Raw genomic sequence first — 23,246 nt, forward strand, 5'->3', positions numbered from 1 at the left:
GTGTGACGTGTGAGAGAGTGACGTGTGGGTGTGTGTGACGTGTGAGTGTGTGACGTGTGAGTGTGTGACGTGTGAGAGAGTGTGACGTGTGGGTGTGTGTGACGTGTGGGTGTGTGTGACGTGTGAGTGTGTGACGTGTGAGAGAGTGTGACGTGTGGGTGTGTGTGACGTGTGAGTGTGTGACGTGTGAGTGTGTGACGTGTGAGAGAGTGTGACGTGTGGGTGTGTGTGACGTGTGAGAGAGTGTGACGTGTGAAAGAGTGTGATGTGTGGGTGTGTGTGACGTGTGAGGGTGCATGGAAGATAGTGAGGCGTGTGAGCAAATGGGCTGCCCCTCAGGCTTCCAGTGCTGCTCAGTCAGGGTTACCCTGAGTGGAGACTGGTGGAAATTTACAGCTGAGCTCTGGTGGCTTAGTGACAAGGTAAAGGTAATTATTAATGCAAAGGTACCGGTTTGAGTGCACCAGCTGCTCTTTGGGAGAAAGCTAAGGACTCTCTCATGCAGTTTACAGCCTCTGAAAAGCCACTGGAGGGTCAGCTAAGGGTGGTTCTGACTGGATGGTACACAACAGTTAAGGACGGGAGAAGTCCAGATCCTGGGAAGGTCCAGGGGAAGGCCCGTGAGGAGAGGCCTTGTCCTGTTAACATCTGCAGGCCTGGCCACAGGCCCTGGAAACCGCCATGCTCTCTGCCTTCGCCAAGGTCGAGGGGCTTGGCTGTGCGGGGACCTGGTCTAACAAGTGCACCTCCTCCCTGCCCCACACTATTTGTGGGTACTAAGGGTCTCCACACTGGGCCCTGCATTTATTTCCCCCTTTCCCCTCCCGTGAAGTAAAGGTATTACAGCCACAGGTTAGGGGAACGCCTCTTAAATCTGCCCCGGGCTGTGATGGGACTGTTGTTGTTAGGTGCCATGGAGTGTGACTCCCAGTGACCCTGTAGACCACGGACCTGAGCCCTGGCCTGGCTTGTGCCATCCTCACAATCACAGGTACACTCAAGCCCATTGGGGCAGTCACTGTGCCAGTCCACCTGGTTGAGGGCTTCCTTCTGTAGCTGGCCCTCCATCTGTCCAAGCATGGTGTTTCTTTCCAAGGATTCTCCTAGATTAGGGGGCATTGTGTTCCACCCCTAATCCTCCCATAACTATGTGGTTTATCAGAAGGGGGTTCATGACACAGCTTCCACGTTCATTATAGATGGGAGAGGCAGTCAATTTAATCTATGTATGCAGGTGAGAGTGAGTGTGTGTGAGAAAGAGTGTGAGAGTGTGAGGATATGCGTGAGAGGGTGTGTGTGTGAGAGAGTGTCAGGATGTGTGTGACAGGGTGGGTACATGTGTGAGGGAGTGTGTGTGTATGTGTGAGAGAGTGTGAGGGTGTGTATATGTGTGAGGGAGAGAGTGTGTGTGTGAGGGTGTGTGTGAGGGAGGGAGAATGTGAGTGTGTGTGACAGTGTGCGTGTGTGGGAGGATGCATGTGAGGTAAGGTGTGGGTGATAGTGTGTGACGAGTGTGAATGTATGTGAGGGATTGTGTGTGTCTGTGAGCGTGAGAATGGAGAGAGAGTCTGTGTGTGACAGAGGCAGAGAATGTGAATAATCGGGAAAGTATCTATGAAAGCCATATTCATTTTTAAGACAACAAAACAGTGATGTCCAGATGGAAAGTGCTAGAAGCCCGTCAGAGCTCTGGGTGACCGCTGGGGGGAGCCGGGGAAGAGGACTGCTTTAAGCTCTTAGCCTGAGTGAGTCTTGAAGAGAAGGCCCGATGTGAGGTGGAGAGATAGGGTGTTAGGAAGCGGGGACCGACGCAGAGGAGGGCACGGAGGGGTTGGTGCGGCCCAGCGGCTTCCTCTGCCGTGAGCAGGAGGCCTGGGTTCGGTTCTGGGAAGGAGTGGGAGTGGATTCAGGTGGGATGAGGGAGGACAATGTGGGGAGGAGGGGATAGGGTAAGACTTGGGGTGGCAGGGCTTGGATGGGGATGTGGGGACCGAGGTGGGAGTGGGAGTCGGGCTCAGGAGGAAATGGGGGTGATATTGGGGCGTGGGCCTCTGCAGGCGTGGTGCTGTGCTGGAGCGGCAGTCACCAGGCCCAGGCCCACAACTCTGGTTGGAGGAGAGGAGCAGTTGGGGTTCCCCGGGCTGTGGCTCTAGTGGCGTGGAGCCAGGACTTCACTCTTGGCCGCTGCTCCAGGGACAACATGGATGCTGCTCCCATCTGCCTTGTGGGGGTCAGTCAGTCCCCCCTGTGCTGGTTCCTGGGCACAGGGCTGTCCCTGGGATGCCTGAGCTGGCCCTGCTCAGGGGTGGGGGCTTCTGGGTGCTTGGGACAGGCTTGTGGCTTGGGGGCCTCAATCAGGCGCAGTCACTGCAACACCAGTCAGGGCTCTGAGCACAGAGAGACTTGTGCAGGAGGCAGACACGATGGGCTGTGCTGTGACTCTGTTCACAAGAGCACAATCCAGTGGGAACGGAGTAAGAACAGGGTCCAGAGGGTGAGGGGTCTGCAGGGGGAGGGGGCGGTCTTCGCAGGGTGTGGAGGATGATGTCCACAGAGGACACTGCTGGCTCTGCAGCCCTCACATGGCACCAGGGAGGCTGTGGGGTGCAGGCAGCTCCTGGGGTTGAACGTGTACAGCAGCAGCGGCCTGATCAGGACAGGATGGGTTTGGTGATAGGTGGGCTTGTTGCACGACCTGGGCTACCTGGTCTCCAGCCCAGTGGGCATCACTGGGGCCATGGGAATGAGGACGATGTGTCAGGAAGTGAGATCTTCCAACCATGCTCGTCCCTCGGGGCCTTGGGACCCCTTCTGGCTGTGTTATTCGTGGACGCTCCCCGTGCGTGCTCTAACTTCAGCCTCCTTCTCTGCAGCCATCGTCAACCCCAAGCAACCCAAGGAGACGCCCAAGAGCTTCAGCTTCGACTACTCCTACTGGTCCCACACCTCGGTGAGTCAGGGCGTCAGGGCCTGGAGGGCCCATCGTCCAGCGTGGGTGAGCAGCTGGGATTCTGGGGGATGGGCGACCCCCTGACCACTGCCTTCTCTACCTCCCAGCCCGAAGACATCAACTACGCCTCCCAGAAGCAGGTGTACCGGGACATTGGCGAGGAGATGCTGCAGCATGCCTTTGAGGGCTACAACGTCTGCATCTTTGCCTACGGGCAGACGGGAGCCGGCAAGTCGTACACCATGATGGGCAAGCAGGAGAAGGACCAGCAGGGCATCATCCCCCAGGCATGAGTCGGGGGAGGGGCTCTCACGATCCGGAGGCCAGGCAGGGTGACTGGGCATGGACGAGTGTGGGGCTGGGCAGCCAGGAAGCACGGGCTGTGCACGTACAGGAATCAGGCTAGTCAGACATCAGGGATCAAGTGAGGTGGGGTGAGTGACACACAGGGACCAGAGGGATGGGCTATGCACACATGGGAGTCAGGCTGGGGGTGCAGGCTGGGAGCAGGCAGGGTGATTGGGGGATCCAGCCGGGGGACCAGGAGGGATGGGGTGAGCGCACAGGAGTCACAATGAGTGGACAGACATCAAGGACCAGTGGAATGGAGAGGGCACATGCAGGAGTCGGGCTGGGAATAAAGGCTGCACCCAGGCAGGGTGATGGGGGACACAGAGGTCTGGCTCGGGGGACAGACTTCATGGACCAGGAGAGATGTGGTAAGGGACAACAGAGACCATTCGACATGGGGTAGGGGTTACATCAGCTGGAGGGTACGGGGACACCAGAGACTAGGCATCCCACAGGACAGCCTGGAAGGGGCTCCAAGGCCCCCCTACACCTTGTCTCTGGTAAATTGTGGGGAAGGTCAGAGCATCAAAGGCCTTGAGATGGAGAGGCAAGGACATCAGCCTACCATGCTTTTGTGTGGCCCAGCTGGCCATGGCCCCTTTCTGGGATGGACAGATGAGGCCTTGTCTGGGGTGAGAAATGGTGGTATGGTCCATGGCAGACAGAGTTCAGTGGGCCTGGCTTTAGGTGGTGTGTGCAACGTGGTGGTCTTTGTCACATGTTTCATGGGGCCTTGGGGAGGGGTGCTGTCCCCAGACCATGGCTGACATGCCTCTATTCGTACCCGTGTAGCTCTGTGAAGACCTCTTCTCCCGGATCAATGACACAACCAACGACAACATGTCCTACTCTGTGGAGGTGAGGCTACTGGGCCTGGCCGGGCAGTGGTCCCATGTGGGCCCGGCCTTTCGTTTGTCAGTCAACCCTGTGACACCTTGGTCAGGTGTGTGCCCAGAGTATGGGGCTGGACTGGATAGTAGTGCTGGAGGCTGTGTGGCCTGAGCGTGTCGGTCACCCGGCATGACAGCATGGCCACAACGTGCAGCCAGATTGTGGCCAGGCCTGGGCAGCAGTGCTGTCTAGGTCATGTGTCTCAAGCCCTAAGTTTGTTAGTCACCTCTGTGAGATCCCGTGGAGAGGGCATATGCCCAGAGGATAGGACAGGGGACAGACAGAGGGTGTGGGACACAAGTCCTGACACCTGGGCCGTGTGCCTGGGCGGGCTGCAGGGAGGGAGATGGGCGGACAGACTGGCGAATGCCTCTGACGGACCACTCGGGTGGGGTGGGGTGAGTAGAAAGCAGGGAGGCAGGCTGGGCCCTGGTCCACTGTGGGGTGTGACCCTGCCTCCTTCCCTGGGGGTGCCCCCTGCCCACCTCGGGGGGACCTGAGGGTGGGACCTCTGCGCTGTAGGTCAGTTATATGGAGATCTACTGTGAGCGTGTCAGAGACCTGCTGAACCCCAAGAACAAGGGCAACCTGCGGGTGCGGGAACACCCACTGCTGGGCCCCTACGTGGAGGACCTCTCTAAACTCGCTGTCACCTCCTACAATGACATCCAAGACCTCATGGACTCGGGAAACAAGGCCAGGTGTGTGTGTGTGTGTGTGTGTGTGTGTGTGCCCTAGGGCCCACCCTGTCCCACCCCCCACTCCGCGGTGAGGAGCCCACCTGCTCCTGGGCCTGCCCCCAGCTGCAGCTTCAGGAAGGGAGACCTTACCCAGGTGTAGGGGTTCTGCCCCACTCTATTGTGCCACCAGCTCTCATCTGCAGTCCTCATTCTGTCACCTGCTCCACGGTGGGAGGTGGCACTGGGGGCAGCCTCAGGTCCTGGAGACCCCCGCAGGCTAGTCTGTCCTGGGCCCTGCTGTCTGGTGGCCGGCACAGGAGCCATCCCCTCACCTGTCCGAGGATGGGGTGATGTCCTGTTGTGCTGCCCCCAGGACCGTGGCAGCCACAAACATGAATGAGACGAGCAGCCGCTCCCATGCTGTCTTCAACATCATTTTCACGCAAAAGCGCCACGACGCTGAGACGGACATCACCACGGAGAAGGTGGGTGGTCGGCCCCTGGTGTTGGGCACTGGCTAGGCCTGATAGAGCTGTGGTCCTGGGTGTAATCAGGGCCCTGAGAGCCGTCTCCAGGCTCAGCCTCCGCTCACTGGGCAGCCTGCCTGCCAGCTGGGAGACCTCCGTCCCAAGGGTGCAGGTGGGAAGTGGGAAACGCAAGTGGGGGCCCTGTATGGAGGGGCACAGAGGAGAGGCTGGAAGGGTGCCTTCCCCACCCGTGGAGGTGGGGCTCTGCATTATGTAGGCGTCTCCTGGGGCCTCCAGCCCTTAGGTCAGCCAAGGGGGTGGGGCTGTCGCCTTTGGGACAAGGCTTCTCCAGTCGCCCTGCCCACAGGCCACAAGGCCCTGCCCCTTTGAGGACAGCCCCGCCCCTTGCTAGAAGCCCCGCCCCTAACCATAGCCCCACCCCCTCAGTTTCCCTGAGGTGTGGGTTACGCTCAGGGCCTGACCAGCCAGCCAGTGTTTGGCCTTTGCCATTGTGGGACCCAGGGGCCCCTGGGAGATGGTCACCTGGTCTCTGGTAAGAGCACAGCTTTCCTGCTGGGTTCAGGTCCCAGCACAGGCAAGCTCCAGAAGGACATGGGGTGACAGTGGTGATAGGTGCACCTCAGACCCAGGCTCCCAGACCCCCTTCTGGGTCCTCAGGCTTCCCCTCATGTCCACCGCAGGTGAGCAAGATCAGCCTGGTGGACCTGGCGGGCAGCGAGCGGGCCGACTCCACCGGTGCCAAGGGCACACGCCTCAAGGTAGGTGCACGGAGTGACTAGCTGTCCAGTCCAGGCCCCAGTGACAGCCAGCAGGGGCTGCGGGAAGGGTCTTTCTTTTCTGAGGAGCACACTTGGCCTCTGTCATCAGGTGGGTGGGAGGGGCTCTTGAGGTGGGGTAGGTGTGTTTGAGGTGTCCTTAGGATTCTAGGGAAGCATTGCAAACTGCCCTCCTGGTGACATCGTTGCCTGGTGACCTTGGGGTCAACAGTCAGGGCCAGTGGCTTTGGCCCATCACCCCATAGGAGGCTCCTGAAGCTTCCTGACTTCCAACTGTCTTCTCTGTCCACAGGAAGGAGCCAACATCAACAAGTCCCTGACCACGCTGGGCAAGGTCATCTCTGCACTTGCTGAAATGGTGAGCTGTCTCCAGAAACTTCTAGAACCAACTGGTGGGAGGGGCCATGTGGATGCCTCCTGTGCTGCCCTCTACAGAGGATGTCTGACACACCCGCCACACCTGTCACACTTGTCTCACCTGCTGCACCCACCACACCCACGGCACCCATCACACCTGTCTCCCCTGCCACACTCGTCACACCCATCATGCTTGTCACACTGCTAGACCTGTCACACTTGTCTCTCCTGCCACACCCACCAGACCTGTCACACTTGTCTCACCTGCCACACCTGTCACACTTGTCTCATCTGCCACACCTGTCACACTTGTCTAACCTGCCACACCATACTTGTTACACCTGCTAGACCTATCACGCTTGTCTCCCCTGCCACTCCCACCACGTCTGTCACACTTGTTTTACCTGCGACACTCATCACACCTGTCGTATTTATCATTCCTGTCACACCCACCACATCCATCACACTTATCACACCTGTCTCACCCACCATATCCATCGTACTTGTCACACCTCCCCCACCCATACTTGTCACACTTGCAGCACCTGTCACCCCAGTACCCAGGTCTGTACTGGGGAGATGGCCAGGTTCAAGAGGTAGACAATGATGAAGGCTCGCAGACTCAGGGATGGAGTGGTGACTGAGCCTCAGTGTCCCCACCAGAGCAGAGGAAGGCCTGCTTGCCACTAGAGGGCTCTTCTGAGTGACTGCTGGCTGAGTGGCCACTGGCCGAGCGAATGGCCGCTCTGCTGGCAGAGTGAGTGTGTCTGTTGGTATCCCTCTGGGAGGCTGTAGTCGGCTTTGAGTGTCGTGGGCCTCAGCCACGCTGCCCATCTCGGCGTCACCACAGCTCTTGGACGGATGTTCTGGCCCAGACAGGTGCCATGGGTCAGGCAGCTTTGTCCACCCCAGGTCTCACACCCAGGAGTGACCCACCCTGCCCTGGAACTGTCATGGGTGAGGAAGTGAGAGCCGCCAGGTGACGGTGGCCGGGCAGTTCCCGTGTCCTTTTCCTGCCTGTTGGGACAGTGCACGCCAGGGTCTGTGGCTGGAGCCTGCCTGCGCCTTGCTGGGCCTGCGCCTTTGCCTTCGGGACCCTGTCCCCCTCCTGGGCCCTGTCTCACTCCAAGCGTCCTAATGCTTCCTGTCTTTTCTTTTTCAGGACTCTGGACCCAACAAGGTAAGCTGCTTCCTTCAGTTCCAGGGAGGGGTCTCCCTTCCTGCAGGGAAGGGCCTCCTGTGAGATGTGCTGGTCTCAGCAGTGTGCGTGTTTCCCTCCTTCATCCGCTTATCTAATAACTCATTGAGTCCAACTCTGAGCCAGAGGGTCTTTAGGGGTCTTCAGTAGAGTTGTTGTTGTCTGTGACCAGTGGGAACCGACTCACAGCTGACCCTCCAGTGGGTTTTCAGAGGTGAGAAATGGCTTGGGAGGAGACTGCCTGTCTTTCGCCTGAGGAGCAGCCGGTAGATTTGAACTGCCTGCCTTTGGTCTGGAAGCGCAAGACATTACAGGGTTAGGGGACTACAGACCACACTGCTGGTTGTCTTGGTCCGGACTCCTAGCAACGCGTGGCACAGGCCAGAACTCCCTTCTGGGATTCCTAGGCTGCCAGGGTTCATGACTGAGGCTGCCTCGCCATCCCGTCACGCTGCCTGACTGAGGACTTTCAATCAGCAGCCCAGCCTGTACAGCACAGTGCCACCAGCGCTGCTTAGTGACGGGAGAGGTGCACCATAAACACGGGAGCCGGCGGGTCATTACACACGGAGTGAAGGCCAGTCAGGGGCCGGGTAGGCTGGGAGAGAGCTACCACGAGAGTGACTGCATCCCGCTTGCGCAGATTGGGCTGTCCTCAGACGAAGACCTGAGAGGCGGGAAGCACAGCAGGGGCGGAGGTGGAAGGGCCGATATGGGGAATCCGTGAGAATCCTGCCACAAGACGTGTGAGGGACTGAGCGGAGCTGTGTTGGGAACTCTGAGGAATTCTGTGTGGAGCTTCCTCCATCAGGACACAGGCCTTCGAGAGGGTCGGCTGGTTTCCTCTCTTAGGGCCCAGGCTCCAGGTGCTGAAGAGTAGTGATGTCACTTTAAAGACTAAGGTGCATCTGAGTCAAGCCAAGATCTATTTTATTACTTGCTGGGCACTGAAATTTGGACAATGACTACAGATGACAGAAGAACTGGGCCTGTTGACTTCTGATGTTGGAGAAGAGCATGAGACAGCCCACGGATGGTCAAAAGAACCAGCAGGACTTGGAGGAAGAGCAGCCAGGGTGCTCCTCTGAGGCAAGGAGGGGAAGCTTCGTCTCACGCACTTGGGCCTGTTGCTAGAGAGGGCTGAGCCTTGGAAAAGACAGGTCGAGGGTCAGTCTAAGAGATGAACTGACACAGTGACTGGCGATCCGAGCTGACGCGGATGGCACAGGGTGCTCATTGTTCACAGGATCACTACGACCTGTCGACCTGACAGCACATCACAACAACAACCTACAGGAGAGGGAGTTCTGGTGGCTTAGTAGTAAGGAGTTGTGCTGCCAACCCAAAGGCACACGGTTCGAATCCACCAGCTGATCCGTGGGGGAAAGGCTGGCAGTCTCCTTTCATGTGACTTATAGTCTGAGAAAACCCGCTGGAGGGTCAGCTATGAGTCATGTCCGATTTCGTGGTCCATAACGACAATGTGTGTCGTGCTGGGGAGTGAATGAGGAACAGGAAGGAACTGTGGGGACAGTGAGGCACCCCGAGGACTGCAAGGGACTGTGTGAAGGCTGTGTGTGCCTGAGAGTGTCGTAGAGGCCTTGTGAGGCGTGTGCGCGCTTATGTGAGAAAGTGTGTGGTGTGAGTGAGGAGGAGGAGGAAGGAGCCGAGTGAGAGCTCTGAGGAGCTGTGGAGGGAGAGTTCGAGCTGTGTGAAGGATGTCGTGGGGCCTGTGTGGGTCCTGTGAAGAATTGTGGAAAATGAGAAGGGCCAATGTGGGAGGAGCAGCCAAAGACGTGTGTGTCGGACCCCCTCAGACACTTTGTGAGGAACCCTGAAGGACTGTGCGGGCCACTGAGACACGGTGAGAAGTAAACCGTGTGGGGTTCCGGGCGGTTGTCGGAGGAACTGTGTGTCGAACCTTACGGTTAGAGTCTGTGTCTGCAGCTACGTCTCTAGCTAACCGCATGGTGGACTGAGGCGCTCTTGGGATTGGGTCAGGAATGGTGTGTGTGAGTCTGTGGAGAGCTGGTGAGGCTGTGGGGCTCTCAGGGCTGTGACAGGATGCGTGTGAGCCGGGGGGAGATCGCAGAGCGACTTGCAAGGACAAACATGCCGTATTTGGGGGATGCTTTGAGGAAAGGCGCACCCTGTGTGAATGAGGAGAGGTAAGCTTGGTGGGAAGCTGGCAGAGCCTGTGGGACTTGGACCACCTCTAGTGGTGGGGTGTGTGAGGGTGGGCAGTGAGGTCTCTGAGGTGTCAGAGTGGGCTTGAGTGAGCAGTGGGTCCCAGACATGCATTGGGGTGGCATTAGGAGACCCCTGGAGGATGGGTTAGCAAGTTCTTGATTCTAGAGCAGGTTGTCTACGAGTGGCACCCTGAGGTTCAGGCCGGGAGAGGTCTTGGGCAATGTGTGCCCACCGAGTGCGCCACCCTCCAAGGGCCCTGGCCCACCCCTGCCCTGGCCTTTGGCACTGGGGATCTGCACAGAAAGGCCTCTCTATGCTTCCCTCCCACACCTGCTCGCGTCCCCTCAGGGAGCTGCATTGACACCTTATATGTTCCTTCCCAACAGAACAAGAAAAAGAAGAAGACCGATTTCATTCCGTACCGGGATTCCGTGCTGACCTGGCTTCTCCGGGAGAACCTGGGTGAGCTTGTGCTGGGGGCCCATCCAGCTCCTGCCTGTGGCTCCCTCTGCTTTTCTCTTCTTGCTATGTGGGGTGCCCGGCTCCCAGGAATCCTCTCACCACTGCTGGGCCCAGCCAAGGGGCGCTCCCAGGGGGTGTTCTCAACTCATGTGGTCCCGGAGGACCTGAGGCAGGGACCAGCAGCAGATCCAGAGCAGCTGCCTGGGGGAACCAGCATGGTTCAAATAAAGCGACAATGTATTTGACGCCTCCACGCCTCATCTTGGAGTAAATGCCAAGACCCACAACTTTACTCTTTATGGGGAAAGAGAGGCCTGTTTGATGGGAAATGACCCCAAATGTAAGAATAACGTTGTACGTAAGAGATGAAGCACAGAAGTGAGCAGGGGTGGTCGGCCTGTGACTCAGTTACCCTCTGAGGCTGAGCCCACCCAGCTGTCGTTGTCACTAGGAAGGGCCCCGGGTTGTCTTCAGAAAGCCTGGGCTTCTGTTTGGAGAGGTCATAGCAGTGGTGCTGTTCTCTTCCTCCAGGCGGGAACTCAAGGACAGCAATGGTGGCAGCCTTGAGTCCGGCAGACATCAACTATGACGAGACCCTCAGCACGCTCAGGTGGGTCCTCCTGTGCCCACGTCGGGACCCCGGGGAGAAAGGGGATGCCCTTAGGGGTCTCCCCTGTGACTCAGTACAGCTTCAAGGGGCTCCTGGGGCTCCTGCCTTCACTGAACTGTTAGAAATCCCATTTCACTGGGCCTGCGGCACCAGACTGATGGACTTTGCCCACGTGTGGACAGTGAGATAGACTGAGGACATTTAATTAGCAAAGGCACAGGGGCCATGGGGGCTGTCCTGGGTGGAGGGGCTGGGCTCCTCAGCTGCAGAGAAGGGGCACATCAATAGCAGAAAGAACGTTAAGTTTCTCCTCTCGACTCAAACTAGCCCTCGAGCGGGTTTTCAGGTAGACCACCCGGGAGAAGGCTGTCCAGCTTTCTCCCAAGGAGCAGCTGGTGGGTTCGAGTGGGCAGCACAACTCCTTACTTCCAGGCCACCTGGAGGTTGTCCTGTGTCATCGGCCTGTGCACTTCACAGACCCTGAGTCTGGCTCTATCTTGTGCCATCCTGATTCTCTCCAGTATACTGGAGCCCACTCTTAGTGACTGTGTCAGTCCATCTTGTTGAAGGTCTTCTCTTATGCCCTCTACCTTCCAAGCATGATGTCCATCTCCAAGGACTGGCCCCTCCCATAACATGATGCCCAAATGTGTGAGATGAAGCCTGTCATCTTTGCCTCCAAGGAGCATCCTGGTTGTGTGTGCTCTAGGGTTGACTGGTCTGTTCTTTTGGCAGGATATTCAGCACTCTTCTCCGACACCACAGCTCAGATTCACAGTATCCTTAGTCACTGTCCAGCTTTCAGCTGAGTAGAGGAATGGAACAGACTGTGTCCGTCCTTACGTGTGGACACATGGTCTTCCCATGGGGGGCTGTAGCACACACACAAGTTCACACCCTGCTCTTCTGCACGTGGGCTCCCCCTTCCTCTCAGATGCTACAACTCTCAGCATGGGGTGAGCTCAGCACCCTTCCTTTCTTCCCAAGCCGAAGTTTCCCCATTTGGGAGCTGCTGGCCCCATCGTGGGCCTCCTCTGGTTAGGGCCTAGTGACTGTCCACCGGCTTGCAGTGAGGGTGACTTCTCACGCCATCAGGGTGTGCTGAGGACCCCACCCACCTGGGTCTGCCAGGAGGGACTCTGGGTACCACAGGCCTCCTGGGCACCACCGGTCTGCCCCAGGAGGCCCACGCCTACCCTCACTGCCTAGGTATGCTGACCGGGCCAAGCAGATCCGTTGCAATGCTGTCATCAATGAGGACCCCAACAATAAGCTGATCCGTGAGCTGAAGGACGAGGTGACCCGGCTGCGGGACCTGCTGTATGCCCAAGGTCTCGGTGACATCACGGACAGTGAGTGTCTATCTCAACTGGAAAGGGCAGGGCTTCAGGTCTCAGGCTCAGGGGACTGTGGGACCAGGTGTGTGCCCAGGGACTTGGTGACAGTGAATGTCCAACAGGACACGTCTGTGGACCTCAGCATCAGGCGAGTGCAGGACATGCTGTACCAGGGTCCCAGTGACAGTACCGTCCATCTAGGCGGGGCATCAGACTCGTACTTAAAGCTGGGAGATCAGCTGCATGTCCAGACTCTGCCACGTCATGGCCAGGGAGTTCTGGCCCGGCAGCCAAGCCTCAGCATGACGAGCTGGACCTGGTGGCCACGACTTTCCTCCTTCCTGGGACCACGACTTTCCCAGTGGCCTCATCCCCAGGCCTGGTCCTGTGCTCTGAGAGCACCACCTCTGGGGGGAGCCTGGGTCTGGGCCCCACATGGGAGGAGTGATTCTGGCCTTGGCCAGGTGGAACTGCTGGCTCGGGTTTGGTGCCGGTTCAGGTTGACCCAGGATGGGTTTCCTGGAAGCCACTCTGCTGGCGAGGGTGTGGGGGGTGCTGGCTGCTCTGCCCTTGCCCTGAAGACTCTCAGCACCCTGAGGTCCAGCCTGCTCCTAGCTGCCAGTCTGCGGTGGGCGTGATGGGGGCCCTGGGGACAAACCTGCTCTTCTTTTCTGTCTCTCCTTCCCACGCCTCTCCTGCCTTAGCCACCACTGTGCCTGGAGGACCCACATGTGTGTATGCCCCGCTGTCCACTCTGCTTGGCCCGGCCCGGGGCGCAGGGTGGCACGGTGGGGCAGCTGGGGGACCTGCCTGCCTGCCCTCTTGGAGCTGGAGGTTCCACTCTGCCCTTAGGGGCCCCCTGGGAGGTGGGACCTTAATTTGTGAGTCCATCCCTGGTCACCCCTATTTTTATATGAGGAACTGAGGCCCAGAGAGGCCAAGCCATAGCATGTCCTTCTCAGACAATAGGTGCCCTCTGACCCCAGAGGCCTGGCCGCTCACTGGTTCGGTGTCAAGGGCCCTGGAGCGCCTGCCTGAACCTCTGTGGAACCCGAGGCACCTCCTTAGGCCTCAGGTCCAGGACCTCCTCTTACCTGCAATTTCTCATCTAACACACGTGCACCCCAGGGCACTCCTAGAATGCTCATGGAACTCTCTCCCAGCCTTGATCCTGGCTCCAGAACAAGGCTGAGCCCCCTTCCAGGGTTGCAGGCTGCCTCAGTTTCCCTGCCCGTGCCATCCTGTACTTGCTGCTGCTCTGCTGTCTGTGTGCTTCTGCCAGGAGGGACTCGGGCCCCTGGCCCTGGGGGTCACAGCTGCCTCCTGGCCTGGGGGGCAGGGGCCGTGGGGAGGGTGCTCAGAGTTCCCGGTGCCAGAGGCCGTGCCCCGCAGCCTATTGGAGGAGTTAGGAGGGGCTCCCGGGTGGTCCAGCTCACCTGTCCTGGGGATGGTCCTAATCAGCCTCTATCCCCAGCTGGGCTGGTGAGCTGGAGGTGGACATGAGGGAAGGGGAGGGTGCTGCGGAGGTCAAGGACCGGGAGCAGCTGCTGGTGCAGCCACCAGCTGTCAGCCAAGGGCAGGGGACAGTGAAGTTCAGGGTCAGGGGGAGGCCTGGGCGCTATGTGAACTGGTCATGGCTCCCAGATGTAGAGAGTGGACAGTGGATGGGAGAAGGGTGGCCAGCCAGGAGCTGAGGCTCGGGCCTGGCATGCGCTGTCCGCAGTCTGCCGGCTGCCGTCCTGCTGGCCACACTGTGCCGCTCTGGCTCCGCCCCTCCTCCCCTCTTCAGCTTCCCACTGTCTCTACTCTGTCCACTGGCTGCCCTGTGCGGAGCTGGCCTCCGGAATAGGGACCCTGGCTGTGAAGTCACATCCCTGACCCTCTCTCCACAGTGACCAACGCGCTGGTGGGCATGAGCCCCTCGTCCTCACTCTCAGCCCTGTCCAGCCGAGCCGCCTCCGTGGCCAGCCTGCATGAACGCATCCTATTCGCCCCAGGCAGTGAGGAGGCCATTGAACGGCTGAAGGTGAGGACAGCCAGGCATCACAGCCCCCTTCCCGGGCAGGGCAGCGTGCAGTGTCCAGTAAAGGCCCGTCATGTGACAACAGGGTTCAGACAGGACATGGAACTAGGACCAGTTAGCCTGGTCCCTTCAGGGTTCCCAGCTGGGGAGACAGGAAGAAGGCACCAGTAGGCTTGGGTGACGTGGGCAGGGCCTGGTCCTGAGTGCACAGTGGTCACTGCCTGAGAGGGGATGTCACTGTATGAGGCTCAGAGAACAGGGCTGCGGTCAAGCCAGGGCCATCCCTGTCCCCCTGGGCCTGCTCCTTCCACCATTCTGTCCGTGCCACACCAGGACTTCAGAGGCTGAGAAGGGCATGCCCTGCTGACCACTCCCCTGCTGACCTTTTCCACTGCTGAATCCCCCTTTGGTCCCCAGGAGACAGAGAAGATCATTGCTGAGCTCAATGAAACTTGGGAGGAGAAGCTGCGACGCACGGAGGCCATCCGGATGGAGAGGTGAGTGATAGGGGATGGGATGAGGAGGGGGCAGAGACAGTGAACTCAGGGCCATTGGAGGGCAGTGAGGTCAGGGACAGTGAGGTCAGGGACACTGGGGGACAGTGAGGTCAGGGACACTGGGGGACAGTGAAGTCAGGAACACAGGTGAACAGTGAAGTCAGGGACACTGGGGGACAGTGAGGTCAGGGCCATTGGAGGGCAGGAGGGCAGGGACACTGGGGGACAGAGAGATCGTGGACATTGGAGACAGTGAGGTCAGGGATACTGGGGGACAGTAAAGTCAGGAACACAGGTGGACAGTGAAGTCAGGGACACTGGGGGACAGTGAGGTTGGGGACAGTGAGGACAGGGACACCGAGAGACATGAGGTTAGGGTCACTGGGGAGCAGTGAGGTCACGGACATTGGGCACATTGAGGTCATGGACACTGCAGTATAGTGAGGGAGATGAGGGACACTGGGGGACAGGGAGCTAAGAGGGTTCTCTCAACAAGGCAAGGGCTCTGCTGACCCACCTTTTGCCCCAGGGAAGCACTGCTGGCCGAGATGGGTGTGGCCATGCGGGAGGATGGTGGGACCCTGGGCGTGTTCTCTCCAAAAAAGGTAGGTTGGCCCCTGTGGGACTCCCCACTCTACCTAGGGCCCCCACCAGCTCTGAGGCTATCCCAGGAAACACTGTGGGTCCCAGCTTCCTGAGAGATGGAGAGAGGCAGTGGGGGGTGCTGTGGCCCCAGGTGACAGCTCCACTTCCTGCCCACTGCCGGACCCCTTCTTTGAGGAAGGCACCTCCAGTGTGGCTTCAGGGTTTGGATGGTCACCTAGTAGTCTGAGGAGTGGGGCTGGGGCCTGTGGTTGCAGACCTGCAGTGTGAGCATCCTGGAGATGGGGCTGGGTTCTTCTCTCACAGCATCTTCAGGGTAGGCCAGCCCCTCCCCAACTCAGAAAAAGACAGCCCAGTCTGAGGGGTGTTCACTCGAGTGATGCTCCGAGAACAGCCTCCCCCAACCCCACGGACCTCACCCCAGCCCCAGGCTCTGGGCGCCTTCCTAGTAGTAGTGGTGGCCGGCTGGCTATGTGGCCTCAGTGCTGGCTGCTGGGATCCTGGCTCCGCCTTCCCCTCCAGGCCAGGTCAGCTCTTTGGGGGAAAGAAAGCTTTGTGTTTGCATCACAGTCTTCCTGAAGGCACTGACCATAGGGACTCCTAGGAGAGAAGGCCCTCGGGGGCCTGTCTGGGAGAAACCTCACTAGAGAAGGCAGACCACCCCTAGTGCTCATGGTGGTAGTGGCCTTCCCACGTGGGAGCCTGCCTCTGGGGCACAGGGTGTAGATGGTGGTCTCTGGCACCTGCAGGGACAGGCCCTCCCACACAGGTGTTGCTTAGGTAGCTCCAGGCATTGAGGTGAGCAGCATCTGGAGGACACAGAAGCCCCATGGTCCTCTTCACTTTGGACTTGGGGTGTCCAGACAGCATCTGAGGCTGTGTGGATGGGGAACTGGGCCTTCACCTCTCCTGAGCCCAGGTCGGCCTGCCCAGTGTGGGTCCTCCAGGCAGCCGGCCTGTTGGATAGCCGAGTTGGGCTCAGGGCAGGTGCCCTGGCATAAGCGCTCTCAGATGCCTTACTGTTCATGGCCTGTACCCTTCGCCCCACAACACACATAACAGGCCTGGTGATGGGCAGTCTCTGGGGAGAGGCAGGGCCAGTGCCAGGCTCCAAGCCCCTCCCCAGGACAGGCCACTCTTCTTCTCCCTCCAGACGCCACATCTGGTCAACCTGAACGAGGACCCCCTGATGTCCGAGTGTCTCCTGTATTACATCAAGGATGGGACCACCAGGTGTGAGGGGGTAGCTGGGCCCCAATCCTGCCCAGCTGTGCTTACTTCCTGCGACCACCAGAGTCCCCCCGGACAGCTGACTGCCGCCCTCCCTGCCCTGCTACCTGGCCTGCACCCCTCAGGGTCCCCTGATAGGCACCCAGCATTCCCACAAACACCTGGGGACAGTGGCATGGACACTGGGTCCAGGCTGGGGTGACACGTGTCCCCTTGCAGAGTGGGCCGAGAGGATGCAGAGAGGCGACAAGACATCGTCCTGAGCGGTCACTTTATCAAGGAGGAGCACTGCATCTTCCGGAGCGACTCCCGGGGAGGCAGTGAAGGTACCCCTGCCCTCCTACCCTGTCCCTCCCTTGCTGCCTCCCCCCCAGTGTTACTCATCACTGCCTTTAGGTTGGAGGGACAGCCAGGTTCTCCAGGTCCACCTTGTTGCTGTCTGGGACACAGCCCAGGCACACATGTTGGGGGACTTGACATCCCCCCAGGAAGGTGGTCAGTGACTGGTGTTGCCCTGTCCCAGGATCCCCTGCCCATTGAGTTTCATCTCCCTGAAGGTGGTGGGCAGGGCAGGGATAGGTGGGCAGCCCCTTTTCTCTGTGTCCTGGACTGTGGACTAGGAACTTGGAAGTCTAGAGGCTGGTGAACAGGTCCCCAAGGGCTGTGAGGAGGGAGCCCCAGATCCGAGGGGGCAAGCGGTTTTAAACTCTCTTGCTGTTGGTCAGGAGCAGCCATCTGCCTAGGCCTCAGGGGACCTGAGAAGGGTGGCCAGGTGTAGCTCTGCGCACAGGGCCCCTACCCTGCCCTGTGACCATGGGGCTCTGGTAAGAAGAGACAAACCTGCTGCCTCCCTTGGTCCTGGCTCCTGGGGCCCCTGTGTCACAGAGCAGAGCCTCCACGGGGCGCCCAAGCCGGACTCTTTAGGGAAGCTGACTGGCTAGGTGTCCCGACCCATAGTGACCACATGAACAAGAGAAGGAAAGCTGCCCCATCCCACACTGCCTCCCCACCTCCCTGCGCTCAAGCCCATCACGGCCGTCACCAAGTTCATGTACCTCACGGAGGTCTTCCCTCCTTTGGTGACCGACCCTCCACTCTCCTTTAGGGGCTGGCCCTCCTGACAACATGCCCAAAGTACGTGAGGCCAGTCCCGCAGCCTTGCCTCCAAGGAGCACTGGCTGCCCCTGCTTCAGTGCGTGTGTGTCCGTCCTGACAGCCATGGCCCTCTTTGCCAGCACCACAGTGTAAAAGCACCAGTTTTCCTTACTCGTTGTCAGACTTTTGGATGAGTTTGACACATTGAGAACACTGTGGCTCCAGTCAGCCATTCCTTAGCCTTAAACGGACGTCCTTGGTCTTCAGCACCTTGGAACCCCTTGATGCCCCGTGTGCCCACTGCAGTGCCTTGGTGAGCTGACGGCTGCCCCCGTCGGTGGTGCTGTCACAGCAGCCACTGCCTCATTTTCTCCTCGGACATCCGGAGGCTCAGACTGCTGACCTTTGGGCTCACCTCCAGCACTTCAATCAGTGTGTCACCATGCTGGGTGCTGTTAACCCTGCTTCCTGTCATGCTCTTGACCCAAACCTTGGCGGTGCCCTGGGCTGGCATCCAGTGCCCAGTCAGTCCCCATGGGCATGGAAGTCTCCCTCTGTGGTGAAGGGGTGCTCCTGGCGTCTCCAAAGCCCATTGAAGTGTCTGCAACTAGCAGAAAAGACAGGGATTGTGGGGTCACACCTGGGCAGGGGGGTGGACCCCTCATAGGCCCCTCTGTCCCACAGCAGTGGTCACCCTGGAGCCCTGTGAGGGTGCAGACACCTACGTCAATGGCAAGAAAGTCACAGAGCCCAGTATCCTCCGCTCAGGTAAGTGGGGTGGAGGCGGCCATGTGAGCCACATTCTGAGTGCTGCCATGAGAGAGGACTGAAGGTCACACCGTGATGTGGGGCCCTGTGTCCAGGCCATCTCTTCATCCCAAGAGGGCCACTGGTCTGCCACCTGGAGGTGGTGCTATCCCCGGGCTTGCTGAGGCCTGCCAGATGGCATGGGGGCTCAGTCTGGGATCTAGACAGTGGGCACCTGCTGGACGAACCCACGTGTGGACGGAAGTCCTTTCTGTGGAGAGTGAACTTACGAGGTGGCTCTGTGGGGTGCCAGATGTGGGGAGCTCTGGTCTGAGATGAGGAGGACCCTTCATTAGTCCAGCTGGGGCCAGTGGAGAAGTGGGAGGGCTGCCCGAGCACACTGGCCTTCCTGAGGCCTTGTGTCTCCTTGACCCCGCCTTTGAGCACAAGAAAGTTGTAGGGGTCTGGAAAAGACTGAATGTGGAGTCATTGGAGGTGAGGGGGCTGCAGACATGGGGGTCAATGAGGGTGAGGTCAACAGGGTGAGGGGGCTGCAGACATGGGGGTCAATGAGGGTGAGGTCAACAGGGTGAGGGTGCTACAGACATGGGGGTCAATGAGGGTGAGGTCAACAGGGTGAGGGGGCTGCAGAAATGGGGGTCAATGAGGGTGAGGTCAACAGGGTGAGGGGGCTGCAGACATAGAGGGTGGGCTCAGGTGGACTGGGGAGTGTGAAGCCTCCAGGTCCTCAGGCTTAGGCCCAGCTGTGGACACAGCCAGCAGGACCCCCAGGGTGGAGGAGGCTGCGGGCTATTCTGGGCACTTGCACCCCTCTCCTGGGACTCCCCTCCTTCACTGTCCCTTCCTCGTCCAGGGAACCGCATCATCATGGGGAAGAGCCACGTGTTCCGCTTCAACCACCCTGAGCAGGCGCGCCAGGAGCGGGAACGCACGCCCTGTGCAGAGACACCCGCCGAGCCCGTGGACTGGGCCTTCGCCCAGCGGGAGCTGCTGGAGAAACAGGGCATCGACATGAAGCAGGAGATGGAGCAGAGGTGAGGGAGGTGGGAGGGTGGGCAGAGGGCAGAGATATGGGGTGAAAGTGAGCTAGGTCTGGATGGCAGAAATTAGGTAGGCTGTGGACAGCAAGGCGAGGGTAGAGGTGGCACAGGTCTGGAGAGGGAGGAGACAGGCAGAGGGGAGGAGGAGGGAGATGAGATGAGGTGGGGACAGGTGTGAGTAGAGGTGGAGGCAGGTGAGCTGAGGGGACAGGAATGGGGGAAGAGATGAAATGAGTAAAGCAGTGGAGGACAGAAGCAGAAGTGGGGCACACAGGGCATAGGGGAGGCAGGTTGTGGTTAGGTTGGCTCACAGGTGCACCCCAGTTCCCTGGCACCCTGTGACCTCAGCACCTGTACCCCCACCCCCACAGGCTCCAGGAACTGGAGGACCAGTACCGCAGGGAGCGTGAGGAAGCCACTTACCTGCTGGAGCAGCAGAGGCTGGTGAGGGCCAGGGCCAGCCATGCCCACACCCTGGGGCCCATCTGGGTTTGACTGGAGCAGGCAGTTGGGGTCCCTGGAGAAGCTGGGTATCCCTGAGCGCGTGTCCAGCCTCCGGCCTGCCTCCACACTGTGAATGCGCAGAGCATGAGCTCAGCCAGGCAGAGAGCTGTCCTGAGCCGGCATGGTCATCCCGCCGTAGGACTATGAGAGCAAACTGGAGGCCTTGAAGAAGCAGATGGACTCCAGGTACTACCCTGAGGTGAATGAGGAAGAAGAGGAGCTGGAGGATGAAGGTGAGCAGCCCTGAGAGGGAGGGTCCTGGAGAAGAGGTCTCCCAGGACCCCCAGAAGTCAGTGGTCACATGTACATACGTGGTGTGCACATACAAGCATACATGTAGATATGTGACTTGTATACCTGGCTGTACACACATCCATGCAGATGTGAAGCATACACACATCTGCAGACACGTGGTGTACTACGCACCGTGGACACAGGATGCACAGCACACACGTGCATGTTGGTTGTGAAGGACATAATACACCCACATACATGCCATACACACAGTGAGAGGCACAAGTGCATAGTGCATGATATGTGCATATGTTCATGTGTGCACACGTGCTGGTTCTGAAGAGCGCAAGCATGTTGGCAGATACATTTATACACATGCACGTGCTAACAGATGTGTATACACATATGTGTGTGCACAGTGCACGTCAGCTGATGACCCTGGACACTCCCCAAGCCGTGTGCCTCGCGTCCCCTCCAGGGTGAGAGGCTCAGAGTTTGCTCACAAGCTGTGTGTCAGTACTACTGTCCTGGGCAGTGAGGGTGCGGAACTGGGGATAGGTTCACATCCAGCCTGGCCTCTGGCCTGTGGTGCACTTGGGTCAGCAAGTCTATTACTGGTTTCCTCACCTGCCCCACAAAGCTTCTTCCCACCCACGGACAGGGAGAGTGACCTGCTCAGTGAGGGCCACTGGGCCACTGGCCTCCTCTGATGGCTTCTGCCACGACTCCAAGGGCAGCTACCTCTGCACTGTCCCTGGATGGATGTGAAGTAGGGCCTCACTTGTCACCTGGCCACAATGACCTCCGGACAGTGCCTTTACCCACAGTCCTTCTGGCTCTGCTGGCCAAAGCAACACGGGGCAGGTGTGGCCAGCCTCCCTGAGGGCAGGCCTGTGGTGGACCCCACAGTGATTGTCCAGCTGTCTCCACAGTCCAGTGGACAGAGCGGGAGTGTGAGCTGGCGTTGTGGGCCTTCCGGAAGTGGAAATGGTACCAGTTCACTTCTCTGCGTGACCAGCTGTGGGGCAACGCCATTTTCCTCAAGGAGGCCAATGCCATCAGCGTGGAGCTCAAGAAGAAGGTGGGCCCTGCCTGGCCAGCCTGGGACAGGGGTACAGACCCCTCCTCACCCGGTGGACCCCTCCTCCCCTGGGCAGGCCCTCCCTCCCTCGGATGGACCCCACCTCTCCTCACGTGGGAAAGGGAGGGGAGCGAGATTTGGGCCAGTGTGTGCTGCGTGGACCCCTGGGCTGACGGGGAGGGTCCAGTGAGCATGGCAGGTGCACAGGGAGCTCTTGGAGCCTCCACAAGTGGACCTCATCCCTCGGGTCAGTGCTCACCCAGAGCTGACAGACAGCCCCTTCTTACCTGCTCCAGGTCCAGTTCCAGTTTGTCCTTCTCACGGACACACTCTACTCCCCTCTCCCCCCTGACCTGCTGCCCCCTGAGGCTGCCAAAGACCGGGAGACGCGCCCTTTCCCCCGCACCATTGTGGCTGTGGAGGTGCAGGACCAGAAGAATGGGGCCACTCACTACTGGACCCTGGAGAAACTCAGGTGTGGCTAGCAGGGGGCACAAGAGGGTGGTGGTGGATGGACGGACCCTGTACCAACGTTGAGGGACACAAGCCATTGTATTTATGAAGAAAGGCACAAGAGGTCACAGGGTACCTAGGAGGTAGCTAGGAGGGACGGCAGACCCACAGGCAGTGGAGAGGGTGGTAGGCTCCTTGGTCTTCCCTGTCCCCCAGTCACATGTGCCCACGTGCACACAGAAACACACAGAGCTGCTACCTGGGCCTGTAGTGCTGGGTCACCCCTCCACTTTACCAGAGCCACTCGGAGCCTGGGCCACACAAGGGTTGGGGGAGGGACACCCCTCATCCCCCACCCCATCCCATCCCACCCACACACTCACCCCCCACACTCACCACACACACACCCCCCCACACTTACTGACACACGTACATGCTCACACACACATTCACCACAGAGACTCATTACACACGTGCTCTGACTGACACACATGCACACACGGTGCTCACACACACTGCATGCTCTCGCACGCACAGCTCGTGCCCACATGTTCACATGCACAGTCTCGTGCTCGCACACACTCACCCACACCTGCTTTTGAATGTACACACATTCTCACACGTCTCACGCACACGTGTGCTCGCGTACAGGCTCGTGCTCACTGGCCCACGCGCACTCCTCTGCCCTCTGCACTGTCCTTGTCACTTCTGTGCTGCCTTATACCAGGTCTCCCCCGGGGGGATAACGTTCCGAGTAGTGTGCTGGTCCAGCCTTCCTTCTGGACCTCCAACACCTAGCTTTCAGTGGGGTTTCTCCCCTGCCTTCTAGCTCCCAGCACGGTCCACACTCTGTGGCCTCTCTCTGGGGCTGGTCCTGACCCATCCTACCTGGTTGAGGGCACCTTGGTTGAATCTGGGAGGTGGACTGAGTCAGGGCCCTTGTTGTGGTCTTGAAAGCCACCATGAGCCCAGCATGACCAGGGCAGAGCAGGGACATGTGCTGGAGATGGGCCTGAGCCCACTGACCCATGGTGTCTGCAGGCAGCGCCTGGACCTGATGCGGGAAATGTACGACCGGGCGGCCGAGGTGCCTTCCAGTATCATTGAGGACTGTGACAACGTGGTCACCGGCGGGGACCCCTTCTACGACCGTTTCCCCTGGTTCCGGCTGGTGGGCAGGTGAGCTTCTTCTCACCTGATGGGAGAGTGAGAGGGCAAGAGAGCCAAGGCCTGGAGCCCAGTGTGGGGCTGGAGCCAGTGAGATGCCCCTTCCTGAACCTGTTTGGCCTTTCCCATCCCCCACATTCTACTCGGCCTTCCTACCCCACATACAGCCCGGCCTTCCTCCCCATACTGCCCGACCTTCCCCCCCATAATGCCCGGCCTTCCTCCCCCCATACAGCCCGGCCCTCCCCCCACATACAACCC

At 59.3% G+C, this 23,246-nt stretch overlaps 1 protein-coding gene across 2 annotated transcripts in view; it reads left to right on the forward strand.

The window, feature by feature from the left end:
- The window catches only part of KIF1A (kinesin family member 1A), a 58,924-nt gene that overhangs the window by 3,532 nt on the left and 32,146 nt on the right, over window positions 1-23,246 (forward strand). The window contains exons 2-25 of one of the 2 annotated variants that reach the window (XM_006893430.1): window positions 2,874-2,950; window positions 3,058-3,237; window positions 4,094-4,159; window positions 4,715-4,893; window positions 5,246-5,357; window positions 6,041-6,118; window positions 6,429-6,494; window positions 7,656-7,673; window positions 10,268-10,343; window positions 10,875-10,953; window positions 12,163-12,305; window positions 12,995-13,021; window positions 14,183-14,316; window positions 14,731-14,810; window positions 15,340-15,415; window positions 16,567-16,646; window positions 16,863-16,969; window positions 18,423-18,506; window positions 19,360-19,540; window positions 19,918-19,990; window positions 20,190-20,283; window positions 21,217-21,365; window positions 21,662-21,840; window positions 22,860-22,997. In XM_006893430.1, coding sequence (XP_006893492.1) covers window positions 2,874-2,950; window positions 3,058-3,237; window positions 4,094-4,159; window positions 4,715-4,893; window positions 5,246-5,357; window positions 6,041-6,118; window positions 6,429-6,494; window positions 7,656-7,673; window positions 10,268-10,343; window positions 10,875-10,953; window positions 12,163-12,305; window positions 12,995-13,021; window positions 14,183-14,316; window positions 14,731-14,810; window positions 15,340-15,415; window positions 16,567-16,646; window positions 16,863-16,969; window positions 18,423-18,506; window positions 19,360-19,540; window positions 19,918-19,990; window positions 20,190-20,283; window positions 21,217-21,365; window positions 21,662-21,840; window positions 22,860-22,997 — 2,476 coding nt within the window. The remainder of the gene's footprint in view (window positions 1-2,873; window positions 2,951-3,057; window positions 3,238-4,093; window positions 4,160-4,714; window positions 4,894-5,245; window positions 5,358-6,040; window positions 6,119-6,428; window positions 6,495-7,655; window positions 7,674-10,267; window positions 10,344-10,874; window positions 10,954-12,162; window positions 12,306-12,994; window positions 13,022-14,182; window positions 14,317-14,730; window positions 14,811-15,339; window positions 15,416-16,566; window positions 16,647-16,862; window positions 16,970-18,422; window positions 18,507-19,359; window positions 19,541-19,917; window positions 19,991-20,189; window positions 20,284-21,216; window positions 21,366-21,661; window positions 21,841-22,859; window positions 22,998-23,246) is intronic. The other variant, XM_006893431.1, reaches the window with a different exon arrangement.

The sequence above is a fragment of the Elephantulus edwardii genome, unplaced genomic scaffold (assembly GCF_000299155.1).
Source record: "Elephantulus edwardii isolate Elephantulus edwardi_28Jun2011 unplaced genomic scaffold, EleEdw1.0 scaffold00127, whole genome shotgun sequence".
NCBI classification, from domain to species: domain Eukaryota; kingdom Metazoa; phylum Chordata; class Mammalia; order Macroscelidea; family Macroscelididae; genus Elephantulus; species Elephantulus edwardii.